This window comes from Dendrobates tinctorius, unplaced genomic scaffold (genome assembly GCF_039654945.1).
Source record: "Dendrobates tinctorius isolate UK_male_01 unplaced genomic scaffold, ASM3965494v1 ptg000029l, whole genome shotgun sequence".
Classification (NCBI taxonomy): Eukaryota; Metazoa; Chordata; class Amphibia; order Anura; family Dendrobatidae; genus Dendrobates; species Dendrobates tinctorius.
Window position 1 is genome coordinate 41,915,033 of NW_027361697.1, and position 22,215 is coordinate 41,937,247.

Below are 22,215 nucleotides of genomic sequence, written 5' to 3' on the forward strand. Positions count from 1 at the left end.
AGTCCATCCCCACTACAACAAAGACAGATAGGGTAGGCAAAAAAGAGGGGAACACTTATCTTGAGCACACTCAGAGAGAACGCCAAACATCCTCCATAAACACCAGAGAGGAAGTTAACCGACTGCTATAGGTCCAAGCCTTCACGCGGGAGAAATGCGAATATCACCGGCGATTCCCAGAAGCAGACTGGGAGCATATAAACACCCAAGTCCACGTGTGTCAATTAGAGCCGGAGGAAGGTTTCCACTGGGTCCAAAAGTGAGAAGGACTAAGGAGGCATCTGCAAAGCCAAACACAGACCTCCTGCAGCATCTTACACACCCGTGAGATAGACTCCCTTTACAAAATGGAGCTCACCCCATTAACTGGTTGTGGGGAAAAAAGAAAAAAAACAAAAAACCCGAAAAGGTGTGAATTAACCTCACAGGTATATTACAAAAAGGAGATAACACCAATGAAAATTCTTTGAAAATGTGATCAGTTTATTTTTAAGCATAAGAACACGTTTTCCTGGAAAATCCCTGTGTTTCCAAATAAATACCAGTAGCTCAGTGAAGGATGGACATGGTGGAACAGGTTTCTATTAAAGTGCTTGAGCATATATTATGGATGCACCAACATTCTGTAGTCTGATAAAGTCTGCATCTTGGAGGGTTTGGTCCATATCCAGAGTAAAAAAAAACATGGAGTTGGTGCATCCCTAGTATACTGCTATATCACTAGTGAGTGGCACAGTAACACAATGGGACACACACAAAGCACCGTGTGCTGCCCCCTACACAGGGGTGCTGCTCAGCAGTGAGGGGTGCGGATTCGGCACAGATTGTCTATGATGACTGATATGTTGAGCTGTCCTCCACATTTATCTGATCGAAACTAGAGGGCTCCACAGCAAACAGTCTTAGCATATCCAGTTCTAGGGGATGCATGCAGCCGCTTATCACCAGGGAATGAAGAGGACCTCCGAAGTTAACAGTGCTGAGCTGCTGCAGAGTGCCGGCCGCTATATGTTGGTCAGATGCCCCCACTCGGGCCAGTCCCACGCAGATTGTGTTCTCAGTTAGAGCTGGGGGGCAGAACAGAAACATTTATTTGTATCACAATAATGTCTTCTATTTAGCTCAGTTCCCACATGTCAATGAATAAAATATCTCAATACTTGTTTTCACTTCCCCTAACATCTAAAATCACGGGTACACATGCAAATCATTGGTATTTTAGGTAGCAGCACAATAAAATCCTTGATTCTGGGCAGTCGTGTGATCGATACAATTGTAAAGAAGGTGCTTGACATGGTTCACACAACATCGAAGGACATTCTTCCAAGAGTAGGAGATGAGGGCAGACATGTCAGTTCCTTTGGGAGATAAGGAGGTGTTTATAAATGGCAATTTCTGCCGTTTCGGCTAAGGATGGAGGAAGCCCATCCTGTGCTGTCAGTCTCTAGGGCCTGGGTGTGTCGCTGACCTCATGCAGGATGTGGCATCTGCACGCCAAAAGGATACGAATGTAACATTAAATAACGTCGCTAAGATGGGGTCATTTATCCAACGTCTTCTAAGAAAAAAAAAAAAAAAAAAAGTCAAAAAAAATCCTTGAAATCTTGCACCAGATCCTGTTTGGCCAGTGCATATTCCCATGTAGATCAGTGAGCCATTTGTCTTTTTTTCTAGCTTTTATTCCCATTTCGCAAACCAATATCTTAACTGAAGTTCTAACTTTACCAATCTACCACGACAGGGTTGGAAAGTCGCTTCGATTTCCATTTGGAAAGTTTTCAGTATGCGTCAATGGGATTTTGTACTGTATATTGTTCCTATTCATGGTGCAGAATCAACAACACAAATCAGCAATGTTTGGACTAAGGATTAGTGATGAGCGAACGATTGGATAAGTTGTTATCCGCCATGCTCACGTGCTAACAGAGTGTCTTCGGTATGCTCGAATAATCTGTTCAAGTGTCACGGTTCTTTGACAGGAGACACCATATGCAGAAATAATCTAAAAACTGGCAATTCCTGCATGCGTTGCGGCTGTCGAACATCCGCGAGACATGCAGCCGCAGGACTTAAGGGCCGCTCACTGAGCACCCGAGCATGCACGGATAACACCTTATCTCAGCATGTTTGCTCTTCACTACAGAGGATACGCTTGTGCTAAAAATATGCAAATCATTCAATGTAAATTTGCATCAAATGTTTAGGTGTTTGCTCAACCTGGTAAATTTGAGCGATCTACGACTGAACCTGTCAGTTGATATTTTACATAATTGTCTGCAGTATGTTAGCTTCCACGAGCAGAAGAGCGGCTGGGTGGGCTTCACTACATTGCCTTGCAGCTATCACATCACATGGTATAGCACAGTCAGTCAATCAGAACGGACTACTGTAGCCTGTATAAAAGCTTAGAAAGGCAATGCAGGTATTTCAAGTTAATTAGTTAATTGGAATAGTGAAAGGATGTCACAGATGAGCCATAAAACAAATAAGGCAGCACTCTGTAAGGCTATAACATGCAAAGATGAAATATGAAAACTGAATTGCATTACTGCACTAGAAATATAAAAAATTGAGAATGCTCAGGGCATAAATTGGCCAATTCATGTGTACCTGGCAGCCACGTTAAGGCGATTCTCGTTTGCCAGGACCTAATGCCAATCCTCTCATTGACAGACTACATTTCTTCTGAGAACTTAACGTGAACCCTCTCTTGGACTGAAGTCTATATCTCTGTGGAAGGGTAGGATCCTGTTACAATTAAAAACATCTGAGGCTAAGGGGAGGGGTACTCATTCAGAAGGCTAATACAAATGTCAAAAAAACTGACCGCCACAGCCAAATATAAATCAGGTCTGAACAGGTGCTTACACATAGAGTCGCCAACTCATATACAGTCAAACAAATAAGACATCACTCTGTAGCGTTATAGGATTGGCATAGGTCCTGGCAAACGAGAGTCGCCTTATCGTGGCTGCCAGGTACACATGAATTGGCCAATTTGTGCACTAAGCACTCTCAATTTTTCATATTTCTAGTGCAGTAATGCAATTCAATTTTCATATTTGCATGTTATGGCGGTACAGAGTGCTGCCTTATTTGTTTGATTGTATTCGAGTTGGTGACTCTAGGTAAGAACCTGTTCAGACCCGATTTATGCTTGGACGTGACGGTCAGTTTTTTTGTTAGAGATTAGCCATAGACATGGGGAAAGAAAGCCAGGAATCACTGAAGAAGCTGTAAAAATACTGTGCGACAGCAGAGCAGTGAAGAACGACTTCCATCTAGTTATTTATAACCAGATATGTTGAGACAATGACATTAATAAGGCTGTGTTTGCATTAAAGATGTTGACAGGGGTTAGTTACAGTCCTAGGAGCCCTCAGAGTGTTACATGTCTTTTCAGGACATTTGCAGACTTTACAGTACTTAGATGTGCAGCAAAACGATTTACTGTCTGCAAATGAAAATGTCCACCTACTCTACCTGAGTGAACATACCCAGGGCCCATGAGCAGGCGGGGGGGGGGTCCACTCACCGTTGGTGACACTGGTACGGTAAGGGGGTCCAGTGCCTGTGACAATGCCTGCAAGTGGGCCCTCCCACTTGATCAGGGCCCCAGCACTTGCGTCACTTACCTCTCCCCGCTGCGTCTTTGACTGACGTTCAGATCAGAGGGGAGTCATGACGTCACGTCTGTGTGCCCTCTGCCTGAACAGTCCCCTTGCAGAGCTGGAAGATGCCGACAAGTTTGGAGCAGAGTAGCAGCCAGTGAGGAGAGCATTTCATATAAATTTGGAGCGTCATATATGGGGCTCATGATATATACCACTGTGTAGTGCCCATAATACTGTATGGAGCAATATATGGGGCTCATTCTGCATATACAGTAGCAGTATGTGGTGCCCATAATACTGTATGTAGGACTATACTCTCCGGTTTCTGACCTATAGTAGAATTTTAAAATGGATATCACTCATGTAATCTGTGGCATTGTACTATATCTATATTTCTCTGTCGTATCTGTGCATCATGAATCGTGGTCTGTGTTAAAGGGACCCACTGAGACTCTTTCGCCCGGAGCCGGACAAAAACATATCCATGGAGTAGGTCTAGAAGCCGCAGATCTGATGCAGAAAATCAGCATGTTTACATAGGAACTTTGTGAATGAGATTTTCGAAACTTTTACATTCAAAAGAAGTGAAATTTTTCACTGCCGACTTCAACTTTGGCGATGCAAAAGGTGAAATCAGTGTTACATCCACATGACTTTCACGTCAAAATCTGCACAATTTGATGTGGATTTTGATGTTGTAGAGTCTTTGTGGAAAATTCCCAGTGGATATGTCCTTTGTAGTGAAAGACTATCCTTAACACGACCCGCAAAAGCAAGCAAAAATCTTGGCGAGTTGTGCACAGTTTACACTGGTATCAGGACTTCTGTAATCATAGGAATAAATATAAAGAACCCAAAGTGGAGTGGCAGGTTCTTTATATTCACTGCACTGGGTGGAATCCCACCTGAGCACCCACTCTACAGAGGGCCATGCATCCCTTTTATTTACATAGGATCCGTGACAGATTTGTGGTCGTCTGTTAGATGAAGCCATTTTTTTTTTTTTTTACATATCCACTATTCACATTCTCAAAGACAATGGAAAACTGATGGAAAAATTGAATGGAATAGCAGACTGATCACTAAAGATCCATCATAAATCCTGTACAACCGGAGCCTCTAGCGTGAACAAGGCTCTTACAATGTTAAGGGGCATCAGCTCTCCGCAGATCTTCCCTGCACACTGCGCGGACCATACGGGCCCAGCGCCCACGGGAGCGTGTTATACTCACCCAGCTCCTCTCCCAGTTCTCTCCTGTTCTGCACAATCTGCAGAAGTTGCTCCGCTGCTTGATTTATGCTCATGTAACGTGGAGGCTCGAAAACCTTTTTTCCTCTGTAATAGAAGAACAACAAATAATCCCTAATCTCTTTCTGTATAGACACACACTGTCCCTCTATGTAAGAGGACTGTACAGTACATAGCATAATTAATGGCAACTGATGACAGAGAGTTTCCATTCATCAGAGTCAGACACAAATCGCCTTCCAGGAACCGATCAGGAGACAATCCACAATCTAGGCGACAACACCCAACATTCAATCACCGAGATGTAGGTGTGCCACCAGAGGACGGGTCATCTCAAGGGGGTTTTCCACCATTTGCTAAGTATGGTGCCTGAAAGCTGCGGAGCTCCAGTATAAAGATATTTCCACACGGGATTAAAATATTGGGGATCTTCAGGCCAGAAAATCACAGGAGCATGGGGTGGATGAGGTCTGCAGAATTTGCCTGCACAGACATTGACCTGCAGCATAGTCATTACTGTGGAAAAGGAGCATGAAATGGTTGTGGATTTGTCCCATCAACGCTGAATGGGAACTGGAAATCTGCAATCAAACCTTTGTACTGTGGAGCCCTGGGTGGAGAAAAGTGGCCAAAACAAACAGTAAAGAAACCCCCTCAAATGCCGAGTCTTCTGCAGCCCCAATCTGAGGCCTCTCTACTGAAATCTGTGCACTGGCCCCTTCCCAGGCTTCAGAGATCATGTGTCGACACTTCATGGCTGGAGCCGGAAACTCAAGGACCAGCGGGGGGCCAGAGAAACCTCATCATGGGAATGGCTGATGGTGGGAATACTGGCTTTGTTTTTTTCTCCAGTTCATCGGTTTTAATTTGTAGAAGAAAATCTGCCCCCAAATCAGCAAGAAATGATGAGGACTCTGGGTCAAATTCAACGCAGAATGATCCAGAGCCAATCTGACTGATGTGGGCTTATAACCCAACTAACCAGATGTTAAATGGTTTCCGTATTGTTTTAATAAACTTTGTATTGTTCCTAAATGCTGCGAGAATACACCATGCAGTATAATCAATACCATGAATACAAAATGGCTTTGTCTAGATCAGTGATCCCCAACTCCAGTCCCCAAGAGCCCCCAACAGATCATGTTTTTAGGATTTCCATAGTACTGCCCAGATGATATGGAATTATACTGAGGAAATCCTGATCTGTTGGGGACTGGAGTTGGAAACACTGATGTACATACACCTGTACATCTCCAAATCATGGCAGCGACTGTACATCACAGAGCACGTCTGGTGCTACTGACCAACCGACTAACGAGGACGAGTTACATTTTGCTGTTCTTCGATTGTCCAGCAGAGGTCAGTATAGGCATATATGGGATTTAAAGGGCCGGCGCGGCTTTGGTGGGCTGCCGTCAGTATAGGAATAGTTACTGCATGATAAACACTCACTTCATAAGGTTCTCTATGGATTGCTCCTTCACCTTGATATCTGTCGTAAAAACAAAATAGAAAAGCGTTACCAAACTCGAAGGGCACATACTGCGATGAAAGTACGTCTGCTTTAGTTTAACAAAAATATATAGAAAATTGGCACAACAAACTTTACACTTCCGCAACCACATTGTAGAAGCAGTTAATGGGGTGAAAAAAAGGCCAGATTTGCCATGTGAATTAGTGAGAATTTAAGAATTGGTTTTACTGCACAGGAGTGTGGCCACTGGTACATAGTGACCCAAGTGGCGTGGGCACATAGTGACCCACATAGTGACCCAAGCGGCCTGGGTACAGTGACCCACATAGTGACCCAAGCGGCGGGGTACATACTGACCCAAATGGTTTGGGTCACTATGTGGTTGTGAGTAACAGTGTCCCTTTTACAGCAGCATGCTCTACACCGGGCACTTTTGTCAATTGTCCCCAATAGTGAAAAGAAACAAACATCAAAATGGTGTCTGTTTTTTTAGGGTGAAGAATGAGAGGTGTAGACTTGTTAGGTTTTTATTGTGATACTTATGGTTAAAGTGTCAATAATAGGAACACCAAAGACTAAACTCTTTTTACGTTCCCTTACTTGCATGCTGTGCCATTCTTCTATTATTCCTCCAGGAGATGTGTAATAAATATAGACAACTGGGTGTTGACCTTTCTCCTTAATGCCTTAGAGGTGGGGTTTGCACATTAGTCAGGGGTGGGTCCCCAGACAGTGATGGGGTCCAATCAGTGCTGTTGTAGGGACACACCCCTCTCACAAGGACAATGGTGATGCTCAGATTTGTTAAAAATATTCTGGAGCAACAAAAGAGGAACGCCCCAAACTGTAACAGAATGTCATCTCATGGCGACTGCAAGGATTTGATTATAGGGTTGGAGCAATCTTATTTCCAGGAGGGTGCGGTTACCCAGGCTCCATGGAGGCACTGCACATGTGGCCACCACAGCCTGACTGCAGCAGTCAACGATCACCTTGGCCAACAGCTGTAAACAAATTACAGAAAACACAGAATCCTTAAAATGAAAGGGAAAGATCAAGGAGGATGTGCTAGATCTGTGTTACCTAGTAGGCAGAGCGTGTGCAAGCCACTCAGTCGGTTCCTCCTGATTTTGTCGTAAAAGCTCTCAGGTTTCCACGTGTCAGTCCAGAAAACAATGGAGGCCGTCTCCCCAAAATTGTAAAGCTGCAATACAGAATATATCAGAGATTTATGGATCCTGCTTACTCTTGGCCTCCTAAAGGGAACTGGTCACCTCCAGAAATGCTGCAATGGTAATCTGTAGGTAAACAAATTAAATCATATCTGGCTGTCTAAGTGGACCAGCGGGTACAGGGGAAAAGTGAAGTTATAATTTCCCTGCAGCCACTCGCTTCCAATCATCGGGGTGGTGCAGGGGCTGTTACAGTTACCGTTACAGTGACAGCGCTGTAATCACTCCCCGCCACTGTGATTGACAGTCTACTCCACCTCATACGTGCAGCGGATACGTTCCGAGGAGTGATAACTGCAGTCACTGTGACTGTTCCCGGCACCGCCCCAATGATGGGAAGCGAGCGACTGCAGGGAGGATGGAACTTCAGGCACCAGAAGTAAATTTCATTTTTAGGGTCATGCTGCAACTAAATGTTACACACGGGTAAGTTTAGGCAGACTTCCAGGTCTCCTACCCTGGCCTGCCGTTTTACAGATACAAAAAGTGTCCCTTTAAAAGGTTCACATAGATGTAACTGGATCCGGATAACAGATGGAGGTCTGATCGATCACTAATTCACTGTAGTTTTGGATGACGCCACTACAAATATACATGCTCCTTTCTTCACACCATTTTAGGGTTGGGGGTAGATGTTCTTTTGGATGCCACCTGCTTCAACTCTTTAAGGGCTCAGAAGTCCATTTTGGAAAATTCATCTGTCCTGTGGCAGATGCACATTAATGTCCTTCTGAAACTCGTGCTATCATTTGGAGATTTGTAGCCCGAGACGCTACACTTTCTTCGGACAAGATGTCTTGTAAATGTAAAGACGTCGGCTCATTTATGTGCCGTCAATATACCGAAGCTCAGGAACAGAGGAGTCTTTGACTTGCCACCATCCTGTAGAGCCATCAGAAGCCCCAGGCGTTCCCGTGCTGACCTCTGCGCGGACATATGCTCATCATAACCTTCGCAGAACTGAAGAAGGACGTCCTTCAATACAAAGAGGATTTAACATATTGTAAAGATTGTGACGGATAAGAATAAACTATCGGAGAGAGCGCTGCCACAATCACAGCGCAGGGCCCGCCGCCGGCTACATCTACAACAGCTGCTTCCTGCCCACGGCACAAAGGGGAACATGTCAGCAGGCGACAAGGTAGAGAGAAACCACAACGCAGAAGTTACAGAAAACATGGAGGAACGCGAAGAGGCAGCGGGCAGGGGTGTGCGGCAGGGTCAGAGGGTTAAACCCTACAGCACGTATAGAGTAAATACAGGGGCAACCATTGGCCCGTCTGCTTCATGTATGTAGTGATTCCGTATAGTCAGACATTCACTAAAAGGAATTTATCAGAAAAAGGTGTATTGTTTCAAATCAGGCTTTGGTTTTAAAGGGAATCTGTCACCAGTTTTGTAATCTGAAATGTAATAGCAGCATAATTTAGGAGCAGAGACCCTGATTCCAGTGATGTATCACTTGTAAGTCTACATGCTGTCTTTTTGACATAATCACAGTTTTATCTGATGCAAATCTAGCAGTTCTCTGAATGCTGAGCTGTGTATAACCCCGCCCACATCACTGATTGGCTGCTTTCTGTGTACCCTGTGCATAAACAGAAAGCTGCCAATCAGTGATATGAGGGGTTACACAGAGCAGTTGACACCTAGTCCTGATGTGATGATCTCCTGCTGATAAAGCACTGAAGTTTTTCACCAGCCCAGTAAGTGACACATCACTGGAATCAGGGTCTCTGCCTCTACATCATGCTGCTTTCAGATTATATAGTAAAAAAACCTGACAATCCTTTTAAAATGATTTTTTTTTTTTCTTTACAGACTTTTTAGCAATCACATTATCACTGCAGGCAGGAATACAATGACAGGTATCCCCCTCTATACTCAGCTGGTAACACAGGATCCACCAATCACATTAGGCGGTCACTTCTGCTTCCACCTACCTTCAAAATATCCTTTGCACACACGAAGGAGATGCTTCAACACAAGATATGGTCAGAGTCCATTCATTGCTGCTAATGCGCATGTAGACTTAATGAACGAACAGGAAGTTGAAATCTAGAAAAGTCCTAGTGGCCAGTGTGAAAAGTGCAAGATTTCTACATAATTTGTTTGAATTACAGTTTGTGATCAGAGAAAAATAAAAAGAAATCATCAATTTTTAAAGAATTATGGTAGTAATTTTATGATGACACTTTCACTCAAAAAAGCAAATAGCTTGAATTTGGTGATATGTGCAACATACCCATCCTACCAGAGGTCCCCCGGGATCACACTGCACTTTATAGTAGCTCGCTGTTACTGCTCGCCTCATATGTACGTGTGTTGCACTTTTCTCATTAATTACTATTTGACGTCACTTTAGGGCTAGTGCCCGTTTACACCTCTGTCAGACATTCATAATATCTGCACGGCTTGCTTGTTATCACGCCGGTCATATGGATTGTATCCTGGCATCAAATATTGGTCTCATGAACAGGTTCCGGCACCATGTGCACTTTTTAAATAGTTTTTATTTGGTTTCTCGAGTCCTTTGTGATCACTATATAGTAAGGATTCGTATTCTTAAAATCTAAGATCTTTTTTATGGGTCTTGCCTCATTTTTGGATTCCAGATGTTTTACATGCATCTTGGTTAGCACTCCTGTTTTTGCTTTTTCCGTGCTTCAGAGACAAAGCTGCCTGATCTAGGAGACATAATGGCGCGGATCAGTTGGTGCGGCCATGCTGCTGGTCCGCACTGTCATCTTCAGGAGCACACCGCCCCCTGTCAAGGCAGGAAGCGGGGAGGCAGAGGAGCGCCGCGCTCCTGATTATACAACCTGAGAACCCCTGTAACTGTCCTCTTTTAGAGCTACACTTCCAAAAGCGAATGTCACCGGCATTCATACATGGTGCCGAAAACCTGACCTGGAACTGACTGATATATTAAAAGACCTTTCTGATCTATTTCACTCATGGTTTATGTCTGTCCTGACCAGCGCCTGGAAGTATCTATACTGTCGTTCTATCAACAGGAAACACATTGCTTTCCAGGGAGCCCGTGCGTGCAGGCGAATAGCATGCAGCCTGCGGCGCTCTCCGAGCAGTGACCTGCTGCTCTGCAGATGCTCATCGCCATCCCGCTGCTCTTTTCTTAGTCCCGGGCTGCGGGCTGAGCACAGCTTCTTCCCATCACTGCTTACATGCAAAGCCTAATTTATGGCTACTTGTTCGGCGCTTCCTTTTGTCTTCCACTCCAATAATAACTACAGAAAATCTGGGTAACCTTACTGTGCCTATAAATTACAATTATGGTTTTTTATCATCTCCACTAAGTTTTTCACTTTTACTGGACACCAATCAGCCATTTCTTTTCCCAAGCAACTCATTAATCTCATTTCTATTCACCCGAGAAAGCAAGCGCCAAGAGGATCAGCCAAGAGGCTATGTAGCCAAAAACACTAAAAGATACAAGTACCAACAAATGGCTCGTAATGATATAGAACTGTTTCCAAATCGGAAAATGTGTTCTATTAACTGCCATTAAACAAGCAGTCTCATGAAACTTTACATTGCCTAAATCTATATGTAGTGTAAGTGTAGTAGTACACTTCCTAATCGCCGTCCTGCCCAGATTCCAGCTCCGCTCCAGTCCTCTTCTGGGTCACGTGACCTCTATTCTGACTCTCCAAATCACACTGGGGTTTATGCATGACCCGAAAGTCTCTTACAATGTAAGTCTATGGAGCCTTGCTCTCAAGTGCCGTAGCCTTATATCATTAAAGCCATTTTAGGCGCTCACACTTTGAGCCGGCAAGTCAGAATATAAGTCACGTGACCCAGAAGTGGAATGGAGCGGTGCTGGAAACTGGGGAAGACAGCGATCGTTGACTGTATTACTGATCTTACACTACCTAGACAACCAGAGGAGCATTGCGGCTTTACGTCTCCTCATCTCGGCATGCTTAGCATGGCATTCTCCGAAAGGATACTTCTTGACTACCTAGACAGAAATTTACGTAAAAATGTTTCATGGGAGCTCTTCTTCAATGTAAAAACCATGTTCCTCCTTTTGCATTATTATTTGGTTCTTCACTCGCTATTGCTGAAGTTAGGAAGGAATAGGATTCCATTGCTGGAAACTTCTTCCTTCTGCTCAACCAGCCCAACAAACTGCAGATGGATTTTCTTATCAGAGCTTCTTCTCCAGGGTTCTAAATGATGACAGATCTCAATTTTGTTGCTTAAGATAAAATTAATATAAGTATCAGAAAGTCAGAAATAATAAAAAAAAATATATAATATATATATATCTCTATCTAGCTATCTATCTCGCAGACTTTTAGGACAAAACTCGACATATCCCACCTGGTTGTCTACCACACTTTTTGTTTTCTGCATACATCATCCCTCCCTGCAGTTCAGCCCCCAGTAGTCCTCAGACATCATACTGAATGGTAGATTTCGCCCTGCTTGCTCTCTAAGCCACACGATCTATCCTTAGATTCCTAAGCCCAGCATCTCACGGGCGACCAGAGCCACATTGAGGCCACAGACACCTTTGACAGCTGCTCATCTTCCCGGAAAACAAAAAAGATCAACCCCATAAAAAGAAATCTGCCACTAGGAGAGAGTTGAGGGGTTCCCAAACACACCAGAAGGTGGTCCAGTACCGCAATAAAAACAAAAAACAGCTGACGGTAATTAAAGGGGAATGGCTTGCTTAAAGGGGTTGCTCTGCATCACCCTGGTACTTCCACCGATTTAGGTATGGACGTGTGCGCAATCAGCAGATATCAAGGCTGGATTGACACAAAGTGGGGCGCTGGGCAAAAATGAAAAGTGGGGACCCCAAATACTAACATATGGCACCATCACACGCAATGCCTAACAGATGATTCTGTCCCCATACAGGTCATCCTCTTTACACCGAGCAATGAACATATGAACAGTTTGGAAGTCTTGCTCACAGATTACCTTGAAATTCTCAACTTTACCTAAAGACTGGTACATGAAACATCAATCTTAAATTCCTCCCCAAAAGAAAGTTGCCAAAACATTTCTCATCAATTAGGCTCTACATACAAAAATGGGAAAAATCTTACAACACTGATGCTTAACTTATAAGACTGAAAACTCTCACGCAGACCAAAGCCTGCCATATTGTGACTCCACTCCGTGTCACTTTAGGCTGAAATCTACTCCCAAGATAAAATTGCGCTCTCACCTGCAGGCCGCAGCAGCCGATGGCGCTCAGTATAGACGCATTGTGTACGACCCGGTGCTGAATTCCCGCCTTAGCAGCTCGCAGGACTAGATCGCTGTGTGTTGTTGCCCTGGAAAGAAATACATGATAAAAATACAGGTAGACCACAGGTTAAAAAAAAAAAGTTAGAAAGAACAACAGATATATAGCTAATATGCTGTAATGTATAGAGGGATTTTAATGTTACATCTTAAAAGGTTGTTTTCAAAAGATGAATCAGTGTCCAAATGCCGGGCATCAGAGACGGAAGCTAATCTAGGAGATATAACCAACCTTTACACTGATGCCTCTCCCTTGTGCCAGTCATTGCACTGGTTACCCATCCACTCCAGAGTTCAATACAAACCTATCACTCTCACCCACAGAGCACACGCTTTATGCATTTAATAGCCCTCTGTTTCTGTACTGTTACATATTCAGACTGATAACCGGATCAAGCAGCAACAGGAACACCCCATTCTTACATTATGGTTGGTCCGAACAACGAATGCAATTGTTACCATCCACCTTTCATGTCTCTCCTATCTATGAGGAATCATAGATTGTAAGCTTACGAGAAGGGTCCTCACTCCTCTTGGTATCTGTTTTGATCTAGGTGTTTATTGTTATGCTGTAGCCAGAAATAGGCCCGATGCTATTGCATCGGGAGTGCGGTGAAATGAACATTAATCCTGCGCGGCACCGCCAATTGGCTCAGCCGGCGGGGGATTTGAATCCCGTACTGCTCATTGGCTCAGCCGGCGGGCAGCTCAGCCAATGAGCGGTGCCGCTTGGCTTTGGCAGGGAATTTGAATCTCACGCCGCTCATTGGCTGAGGCCCGGGGTGCTCAGCCAATGAGCGGTGCCACGTGGCTTGGCGGGGATTCATATCCCGCGTGGCAACGCTCATTGGCTCAGCCGGCGGTGCGGGGGATTTGAATGCTGCGCCGCTCATTGGCTGAGCACCAGGGGAGCGGCTTGGCGGGGGATATGAATCTCGGCCGCCATATCGGAACACCCATAACATGGGTGTTCCAATATTGCAGTCGGCATAGTTCTGATGCGAGCAGCTGAGAGATGAGCGGCTACCGTCGGTAGATCAGCGGCTAGCGAAGCTGATCTACCGACGGAATAGCGGTGTCGTTTATGTCACTTGTGGAGGCGCAGTTCGTGGCCTTTCAGCCGCGGTGGATTGTGGGATAGCGACACAATCGCCGGAAGCTGTGACAGAGCCGATTGGCAATTATTTATTAGATGTCTATTGTCTGTACAAGTCCCCTCTAAAATGTAAAGTGCTGCGGAATATGTTGGTGCTATATAAATAAATTATATTATTATTATGACGACCCACAGAGAGGACAACTGCTAAGAAAGAGGGGCTTCACCTGGACCGGGGTCGCACAAAGCAATCCGCTCATATCCAGCGTTGTCCAGTAAGTTCAGCCTGATTCCTTACTTTTTTTTTTTTTTTTTACTACCCTCAACCGTTTTATGGACCAGACTCGGCCATATAACGGTATGGCTTTTTTAGTACAATGGATGAAACAAGACAGGCATATCTATACTTATACATCAGATCCATGTTTCACTGATCCATTACTAAGAGACAATATAAAAAAAAAAAATCTAATGAAGGCAACACAGAATTTTCGTGCATGTGATATACGGTGCAGACCAATCAAGATTTCCCATTATCCTGATCTGCACTTGATCGTTTTGATGTGGAATCACTTTTTCCCAAATGAAGTGCCCTTTGACCTCCAGATACCCCGAGAGGTCGGGTAGCCACCTGTTCTCTGATCACACACAAATCCCTCATTAAAAATAAAAATTATTTATTGCATATTAAGTTATTTCATAATATACAAAAAAAAAAATAAAAATTAAATAAAAACTATAATAGAATCTAAAATTCAAAAGAATAAAAAAATGAGAAGTGTATAACTAGAAACGGACACTGCCGAGACGACACAAGGCTTCCTAATAAGATAGATGATTATTACTGCTAATCACAAGAAATCTGGGGATGGCGGAGAGGAGACCATGTGCGGACTACAAAGTGACCGCTCCGTGCATCATTACCCAGTGTGCGCACACAGCTGGGACCGGCACAAATGGCCATTTCATCTACAGAAGCCAGGGTCTCATTCTGGAAGGGTCAGGGGTCTGCACATGCTGTAAGGTGGGATACTCATCATTCAGATCATGGTCGCCCATTGGGGGATTTGATGTCTCCAAGTACAATTCAGTGTGTGACGATCAATCAACGTGCAAACAGAAATATCTGAGAGCAGATAACGATCACTGGGGTCACACCGGTGCATCTGGAATATTTGGACTGGTCAATATCGACCTACGACCAGTGCAACGCTGGGCAAACTATCACCAATCCTGACAAGTTTAGATTTTTTTTCTGTACATGCAAATTTTCTCTTTCAGATAGTCACGTTTTTGCGTGCTACACAGGGCTTTATTTTCAGGTCTCTTTTTTTGGTGGGAAAATGAGAAATACCGTATTTTTTGGACTGTAGGACGCACTTTTCCCCATAAAATTTTTGGGGAAAACGGGGGTGCATCTCATAGTCGGAATGTACTTACAGTTAGCGTGGTGGCAGCAGGAATCGGGCGATTTTTCCGGTGGCCCGATGCTGCAGGTGTGATGATCACGCTCCTATCCCAGACTGGTGCGGCAGTTTCGGCGGTGCTCGGTGCTGCGGGGGCCTCTGGCCACATTATGTGAAAGCCCAAAGCCCCCACAGTTTTATTTCCTCGATGCTGTGGCCTCCAGAAAATGGCCACCGGAGGCAGCGCATGTGCAGATTGAGATCTCGGCAATGTGATCTCATCCCGAGATCTCAATCTGCGCATGCGCCGCCTCCGGTGGCCATTTTCCAGAGGCCACAGCATCGAGGAAATAAAACTGTGGGGGATTCGGGCTTTCACATAATGTGGCCGGAGCCCCGCACCACTGAACCTGCCGCACCAAGCTGGGATGGGAGCGAGATCATCGCCCTGCAGCGTTGAACCACGGGAAGAATCGCCCGACAAGAACAAGGGGGCATTCTCTTCGTTTGGAGGATAGAATTTCTGCACCAGCATAGAAGAGGGTTCTTCACGGTAAGAGCAGTGAGGCTCTGGAATTCTCTTCCTGAGGAAGTGGTGATGGCCAACTCACTGAATGAATTTAAGAAAGGAATGCATGCTTTTCTTGTGAGTAACAGTATAGAAGGTTACGAATAACAGAATATTACAGGTAGATGGTTGACCCAGCTTAGGGGGAAGGAATTTTTTTCCCTATGGAGAAAATTGGCTTCTACTCTGTGGGTTTTTTGCCTTCCCCAGGATCAACAATGCAGAACAGCTGCACTAAAAATAGGCTGAACTAGATGGATATAAGGTCTTCCTTCAGCCTTCAAAACTATGTTACTATGATGATCGGTCGGTCACCAAACAACTGTACAAACAAGGGGACACCAGGGACACAATTACAACGGTGGGCCCTGCTATAGGGAACGGGGAAAGGGACACCTCCTGCACACTGCTGCGGCTGAGTCCTGGACTAAACTGACGTCCCTATACAGGTTCTTTCAACCTGTCGCCGAGAAGGATACCTCGTCCCTCACTTACCCTGCACCTATCCCTCACTAGGGAATTGGTAAGTGTGGACACTGGTCCCACCACTGCACTAATAAAACACAAAGGCTGAACTAGATGGACATAAGGTCTTCCTTCAGCCTTAAAAATTGTTACTATGACTCCTGCTGCCACCAGCGTTGCCGATCCTCCATGAGTAAGATGAAGGCCCAGTGCGTCATAGTTCGAAAAATACGGTAAGTGTTTGTTTTTACGTTTTTTTTTTTATGACCACTAAAATACTGAAAGCAGAACACATTCGTTATGTAATAATTATTTTCCTATATTGGTCACATTTTCTTCTTTATGGCAGCGGGTTATTTACATCAATTGGATTGACAGTGGAATTTTTTTTTTTTCTTGTACCTGCTATTAATTTATTTTACAATGCAAAAGACACAGAGTAATCACACAAAGAATTCCCTGCGCAATATGAGTATCGCTCCAACGCAGAGAGAAAATCCCTCCACTATAGCAGGAATTCCCCCAGAGACCGGAGAAGACAAAGCTGCGGCTAATGAGGTGTTAACATTCCCCCAATGCATCTCAAGAGAGCAAATTAATAGAAACCCCCCGACCCCCCGCTGCTGCCTGGGATGAGGTTGCATAACAGGACGCACCGTCTGGCTGTACAGAATAAGATGTGAGGGGCTGCAGACGGGAGCGCCGTTACTACACAGCATCCACCGCTTATAATGGGGGTCAGCGACATCTGCAGACCTGATGATAAACGTCCATTATCTGGTTTTAAAGGACAACTACAACAAAATAGGAACATTGCCCGACTCCCTCCAACAAGGAGGCCGAGGACCCCAAAATGCCAAGAATCTACAGGCCGCAGATTTACTATCCCCCAGTGAAAATGCATGCACACTCCACTAAGAAATCATACATGTCTATAGGAGAGGCACCCATGACATCTGCTCAAGGTATATAGGACCCTTAAAGGGGTGGTTCCAGTTTCAGGAAATTATGTCCCCAGGTGCAGGTTATTATATAAAAATGAAAAAAAAAAAAAAAAAAAAAAAATCAATACTCACCTTCCCCAGGTCCACCAGCGAACCTTCACCGCTGCTCCCAGTGTTTGGCATCGACATCACGTCAACAAGGCAGCCCTGGATTTTGGCCAACCGCTTTTTTGTTTCTCGCCCCCATTTTCAGTTTTGAAAGAAATATTCCCAATAAATAGGTTTAGCAGGAACGATGAGCAGATATTACATGACAAGGTATCATTAGGAAGGGCTTGTAGTCTTACCCAAATGGATCCCCAACCACCAAAAAGGCGACGTCACTGACAGCAGCGTCCCGGAGGATGTCATCAGCTTCTTGCTCCACGGTCTCCCGGTCAGCAAGGATCAGCTCCCGGCCATAGAAATCCTCCTGCGGAAGTAGAGGGGACACACACCGGTACTGTCACTACTGTGCGCTCATTGTACTCTAATACTTCTTAGAATCCCTCCCTTTGGAAAAAAAACCCAACAACCTGGAGCCGGATTCATTATTGCATTGGTGCCTGGTTTTTTGTCTCGTTTTTAGTGTTTTGCTGATTCTTTTCTGCCTGCACCATGTTCATTGTTCCTTTTTTGGTCTTCGGCAGTCACTGTGGGTGGAATTTAAGGTTTCCAGATTCATCTTCCAGAATTTTGGAAAAGTAGCAAAAATTGGTGTAAATGTTCTTCACTCCCTCCCCTGTGTACGCCTGAAATTTTGGCATAATATTTGCAACATATTAGTGGAACTGTTTTTTTTTTTTAAAGTTAAAAAGTGGTAAACCAGGTTAAAGACAGAAATAAAACACTTTAGAAAACCCAGAGATTATGAATTTGCCAATTAATCACAGCTTTTATACCAGAAACGTGGCACAAAAGGTCACAAAATTTAGGTGCAACTCAGAGTTCCACCAAAATTTAATGACTTTCGGTGTTTTCACGAGTTTTTATCAGCTCTGCCAAAATGGGCGAAGAAGGAGCATGGCGAGGTGCAACGCCACAGCTCATCTAATTCATGGGGACGATGTCGTTCTGTACACTGGTTCCTGACTGGAGTAAGATTTCCGCCTCTGGATAAGAACATAAACGGGCCTGATACATAAGGACTGGCATTGTTCACACCGGTCTCAATGAGTAGAAGTGCTGGAATCAGACAGTCCTGATTCATGAAGAGGAATATGGATTTTTTTTTTTTTAACTAAAAACTACTTTTGTCTTTTTTCATTTTAGAGGAATATGCAGCTTTTTGGGCAAATTTCATCAGCCATGCGCCGTACTTTGATGACATTACTGATGGTCTTCTGCCAAATAACACAAGACAAAAAATGAAAAATAACCCCCCACCCCCGCAAATAATGAATCCGGTCCACAGAGAAGGAGGAAGCTGAAGAACAACAGTGAGGGGTTCTAGGTGAAAAATCCCAAGTGGATCTGTAGCATAGATCAGAAGCGGACCCTCGAGACTTTGCTGCAGACTTTTAGGTTGGTTCACACGGGGGCGTACTTCATGGCCATGTACACAGAACACATTGCTTGGACTGACCGCGGATCTCAGTTTTCAGCCTCCCAGGTGTGTACAGGAGGCTGTGGGTTTGGATTGCACAGTCTGCTGTCCCTCCAGGCGAGGCGATCTGTACACAGAGCGTGAAATACATCCCCGTCTGAACACAGCTCAATGACGCAGTCAGGCGGACTTACCACTCACGTGAGCATGGCATCGCAATCCTCGGACCGACCGGAAGCTCTCCTGACCTGAGCGTGACAGCTGCATAGACATACGTCACACTGTCAGGCTCTGGTACGAGGGTGGCGTGAGTAGTACGTCCAACTGACTGCACCTTATTGACATGCTGCAAATACGGACGGAAATGTACTGATCATGTGCACAACACTTCATGATTGTCCCTGGATTCCCTTGCTTTAGTATTCCATTGTGTTTTTGGACCATTTCCGTGCGTTAAAAAAACGCATCGTGAGCACATAGCCTCAGGATGTGTCTTCTCAGGGGAATATCAACGCAGAATGGTTGCACCAAGAAGTTTCAAACACGTGTATAAGCAGAAAAAAAGCAGCGTGATTATACCCGAAATATTAGAAACTGGAGCAAACCTTGCACTGAGTAAAGTAATAAGTGGTGCGGCACACCTCAGACCAGCGGCCGTCCACACCGTGCCAATCACATGCCTCACAACTTACACATGTGGCAGAAGCACGATGGTCAGTACTGCGGCACCCACACTGTCCACACACGGAGGGCAGCGGTCGGCGCCCACACACACACGGAGGGCAGCGGTCGGCGCCCACACACACACGGAGGGCAGCGGTCGGCGCCCACACACACACGGAGGGCAGCGGTCGGCGCCCACACACACACGGAGGGCAGCGGTCGGCGCCCACACACACACGGAGGGCAGCGGTCGGCGCCCACACACACACGGAGGGCAGCGGTCGGCGCCCACACACACACGGAGGGCAGCGGTCGGCGCCCACACACACGGAGGGCAGCGGTCGGCGCCCACACACACGGAGGGCAGCGGTCGGCGCCCACACACACGGAGGGCAGCGGTCGGCACCCACACACCCGGAGGGCAGCGGTCGGCACCCACACTGTCCACACCCGGAGGGCAGCGGTCGGCACCCACACTGTCCACACCCGGAGGGCAGCGGTCGGCACCCACACTGTCCACACCCGGAGGGCAGCGGTCGGCACCCACACTGTCCACACCCGGAGGGCAGCGGTCGGCACCCACACTGTCCACACCCGGAGGGCAGCGGTCGGCACCCACACTGTCCACACCCGGAGGGCAGCGGTCGGCACCCACACTGTCCACACCCGGAGGGCAGCGGTCGGCGCCCACACTGTCCACACCCGGAGGGCAGCGGTCGGCGCCCACACTGTCCACACACGGAGGGCAGCGGTCGGCAACCACACACACACGGAGGGCAGCGGTCGGCGCCCACACACACACGGAGGGCAGCGGTCGGCGCCCACACACACACGGAGGGCAGCGGTCGGCGCCCACACACACACGGAGGGCAGCGGTCGGCGCCCACACACACACGGAGGGCAGCGGTCGGCGCCCACACACACACGGAGGGCAGCGGTCGGCGCCCACACACACGGAGGGCAGCGGTCGGCGCCCACACACACGGAGGGCAGCGGTCGGCGCCCACACACACGGAGGGCAGCGGTCGGCGCCCACACACACGGAGGGCAGCGGTCGGCGCCCACACACACGGAGGGCAGCGGTCGGCGCCCACACACACACGGAGGGCAGCGGTCGGCGCCCACACACACACGGAGGGCAGCGGTCGGCACCCACACACACAAGGAGGGCAGCGGTCGGCGCCCACACACACGGAGGGCAGCGGTCGGCACCCACACTGTCCACACACGGAGGGCAGCGGTCGGCACCCACACTGTCCACACACGGAGGGCAGCGGTCGGCACCCACACTGTCCACACACGGAGGGCAGCGGTCGGCACCCACACTGTCCACACACGGAGGGCAGCGGTCGGCACCCACACTGTCCACACACGGAGGGCAGCGGTCGGCACCCACACTGTCCACACACGGAGGGCAGCGGTCGGCACCCACACTGTCCACACACGGAGGGCAGCGGTCGGCACCCACACTGTCCACACACGGAGGGCAGCGGTCGGCACCCACACTGTCCACACACGGAGGGCAGCGGTCGGCACCCACACTGTCCACACACGGAGGGCAGCGGTCGGCACCCACACTGTCCACACACGGAGGGCAGCGGTCGGCACCCACACTGTCCACACACGGAGGGCAGCGGTCGGCACCCACACTGTCCACACACGGAGGGCAGCGGTCGGCACCCACACTGTCCACACACGGAGGGCAGCGGTCGGCACCCACACTGTCCACACACGGAGGGCAGCGGTCGGCACCCACACTGTCCACACACGGAGGGCAGCGGTCGGCACCCACACTGTCCACACACGGAGGGCAGCGGTCGGCACCCACACTGTCCACACACGGAGGGCAGCGGTCGGCACCCACACTGTCCACACACGGAGGGCAGCGGTCGGCACCCACACTGTCCACACACGGAGGGCAGCGGTCGGCACCCACACTGTCCACACACGGAGGGCAGCGGTCGGCACCCACACTGTCCACACACGGAGGGCAGTGTCCACACACGGAGCGTAGCGGTCGGCACCCACACTGTCCACACACGGAGGGCAGCGGTCGGCACCCACACTGTCCACACACGGAGGGCAGCGGTCGGCACCCACACTGTCCACACACGGAGGGCAGCGGTCGGCACCCACACTGTCCACACACGGAGGGCAGCGGTCGGCACCCACACTGTCCACACCCGGAGGGCAGCGGTCGGCACCCACACTGTACACATGCATGGCAGCAGATCGCCCTCGCAGTACAACCTGCCCACACGTACAGTGATGGCCGCATGCAATGCTCTGCTGCACGGGGTGGCCGCACCATGCAGTCACACGCCGGTGCCCAGACCGTACCAGAGCCTCTTTGCCCACGGTCAGTATAGAGGTGTATGCTTCCAGATAGACCCGGGAGCAGCTCCTGATCACTTCCAGGCCCCTCACGGTCACGTCCTTCGCATCCCCCAGCCCCAGTCCGATCAGGTACAGCATGGTCCGCAGTGTCCTGGACAGAACTCGGATCTGAGGTATCCACCAATGTGTTAGACGTCAGTCTCCATGCAAACACGCTGACAGCTGCAGCGCCGCCGCGGAATACGGCTGTCGTAAGCAGCATCCTTTAACCTGGGGTGAGGTCTAGCCGTCCA

General features: G+C 47.6%; 1 protein-coding gene across 1 annotated transcript; it reads right to left on the minus strand.

The window, feature by feature from the left end:
* Positions 1 to 462: 462 nt before the first annotated feature.
* DPH5 (diphthamide biosynthesis 5) lies at positions 463 to 22,206 on the minus strand. Its single transcript, XM_073571664.1, has 7 exons — positions 21,926 to 22,206; positions 17,685 to 17,809; positions 12,779 to 12,887; positions 7,421 to 7,541; positions 6,316 to 6,355; positions 4,847 to 4,950; positions 463 to 1,067 (listed from the first exon to the last, which is right to left on the minus strand). Exons 1-7 carry the CDS (start codon positions 22,058 to 22,060, stop codon positions 829 to 831), a joined length of 873 nt encoding a protein of 290 aa, XP_073427765.1. The 5' UTR covers positions 22,061 to 22,206; the 3' UTR covers positions 463 to 828.
* Positions 22,207 to 22,215: the final 9 nt, after the last annotated feature.

Coding starts and splice junctions, on each gene's coding strand:
- DPH5 (XM_073571664.1), bottom strand. CDS start 22,060: ATGCTGTACCTGATCGGACTGGGGCTGGGGGATGCGAAGGACGTGACC. Junction 4,951..6,315: donor TCCATAGAGAACCTTATGAA/GTGAGTGTTTAT, acceptor CTTCTATTACAG/AGGAAAAAAGGTTTTCGAGC. Junction 1,068..4,846: donor AGAACTGGGAGAGGAGCTGG/GTGAGTATAACA, acceptor TCTGCCCCCCAG/CTCTAACTGAGAACACAATC.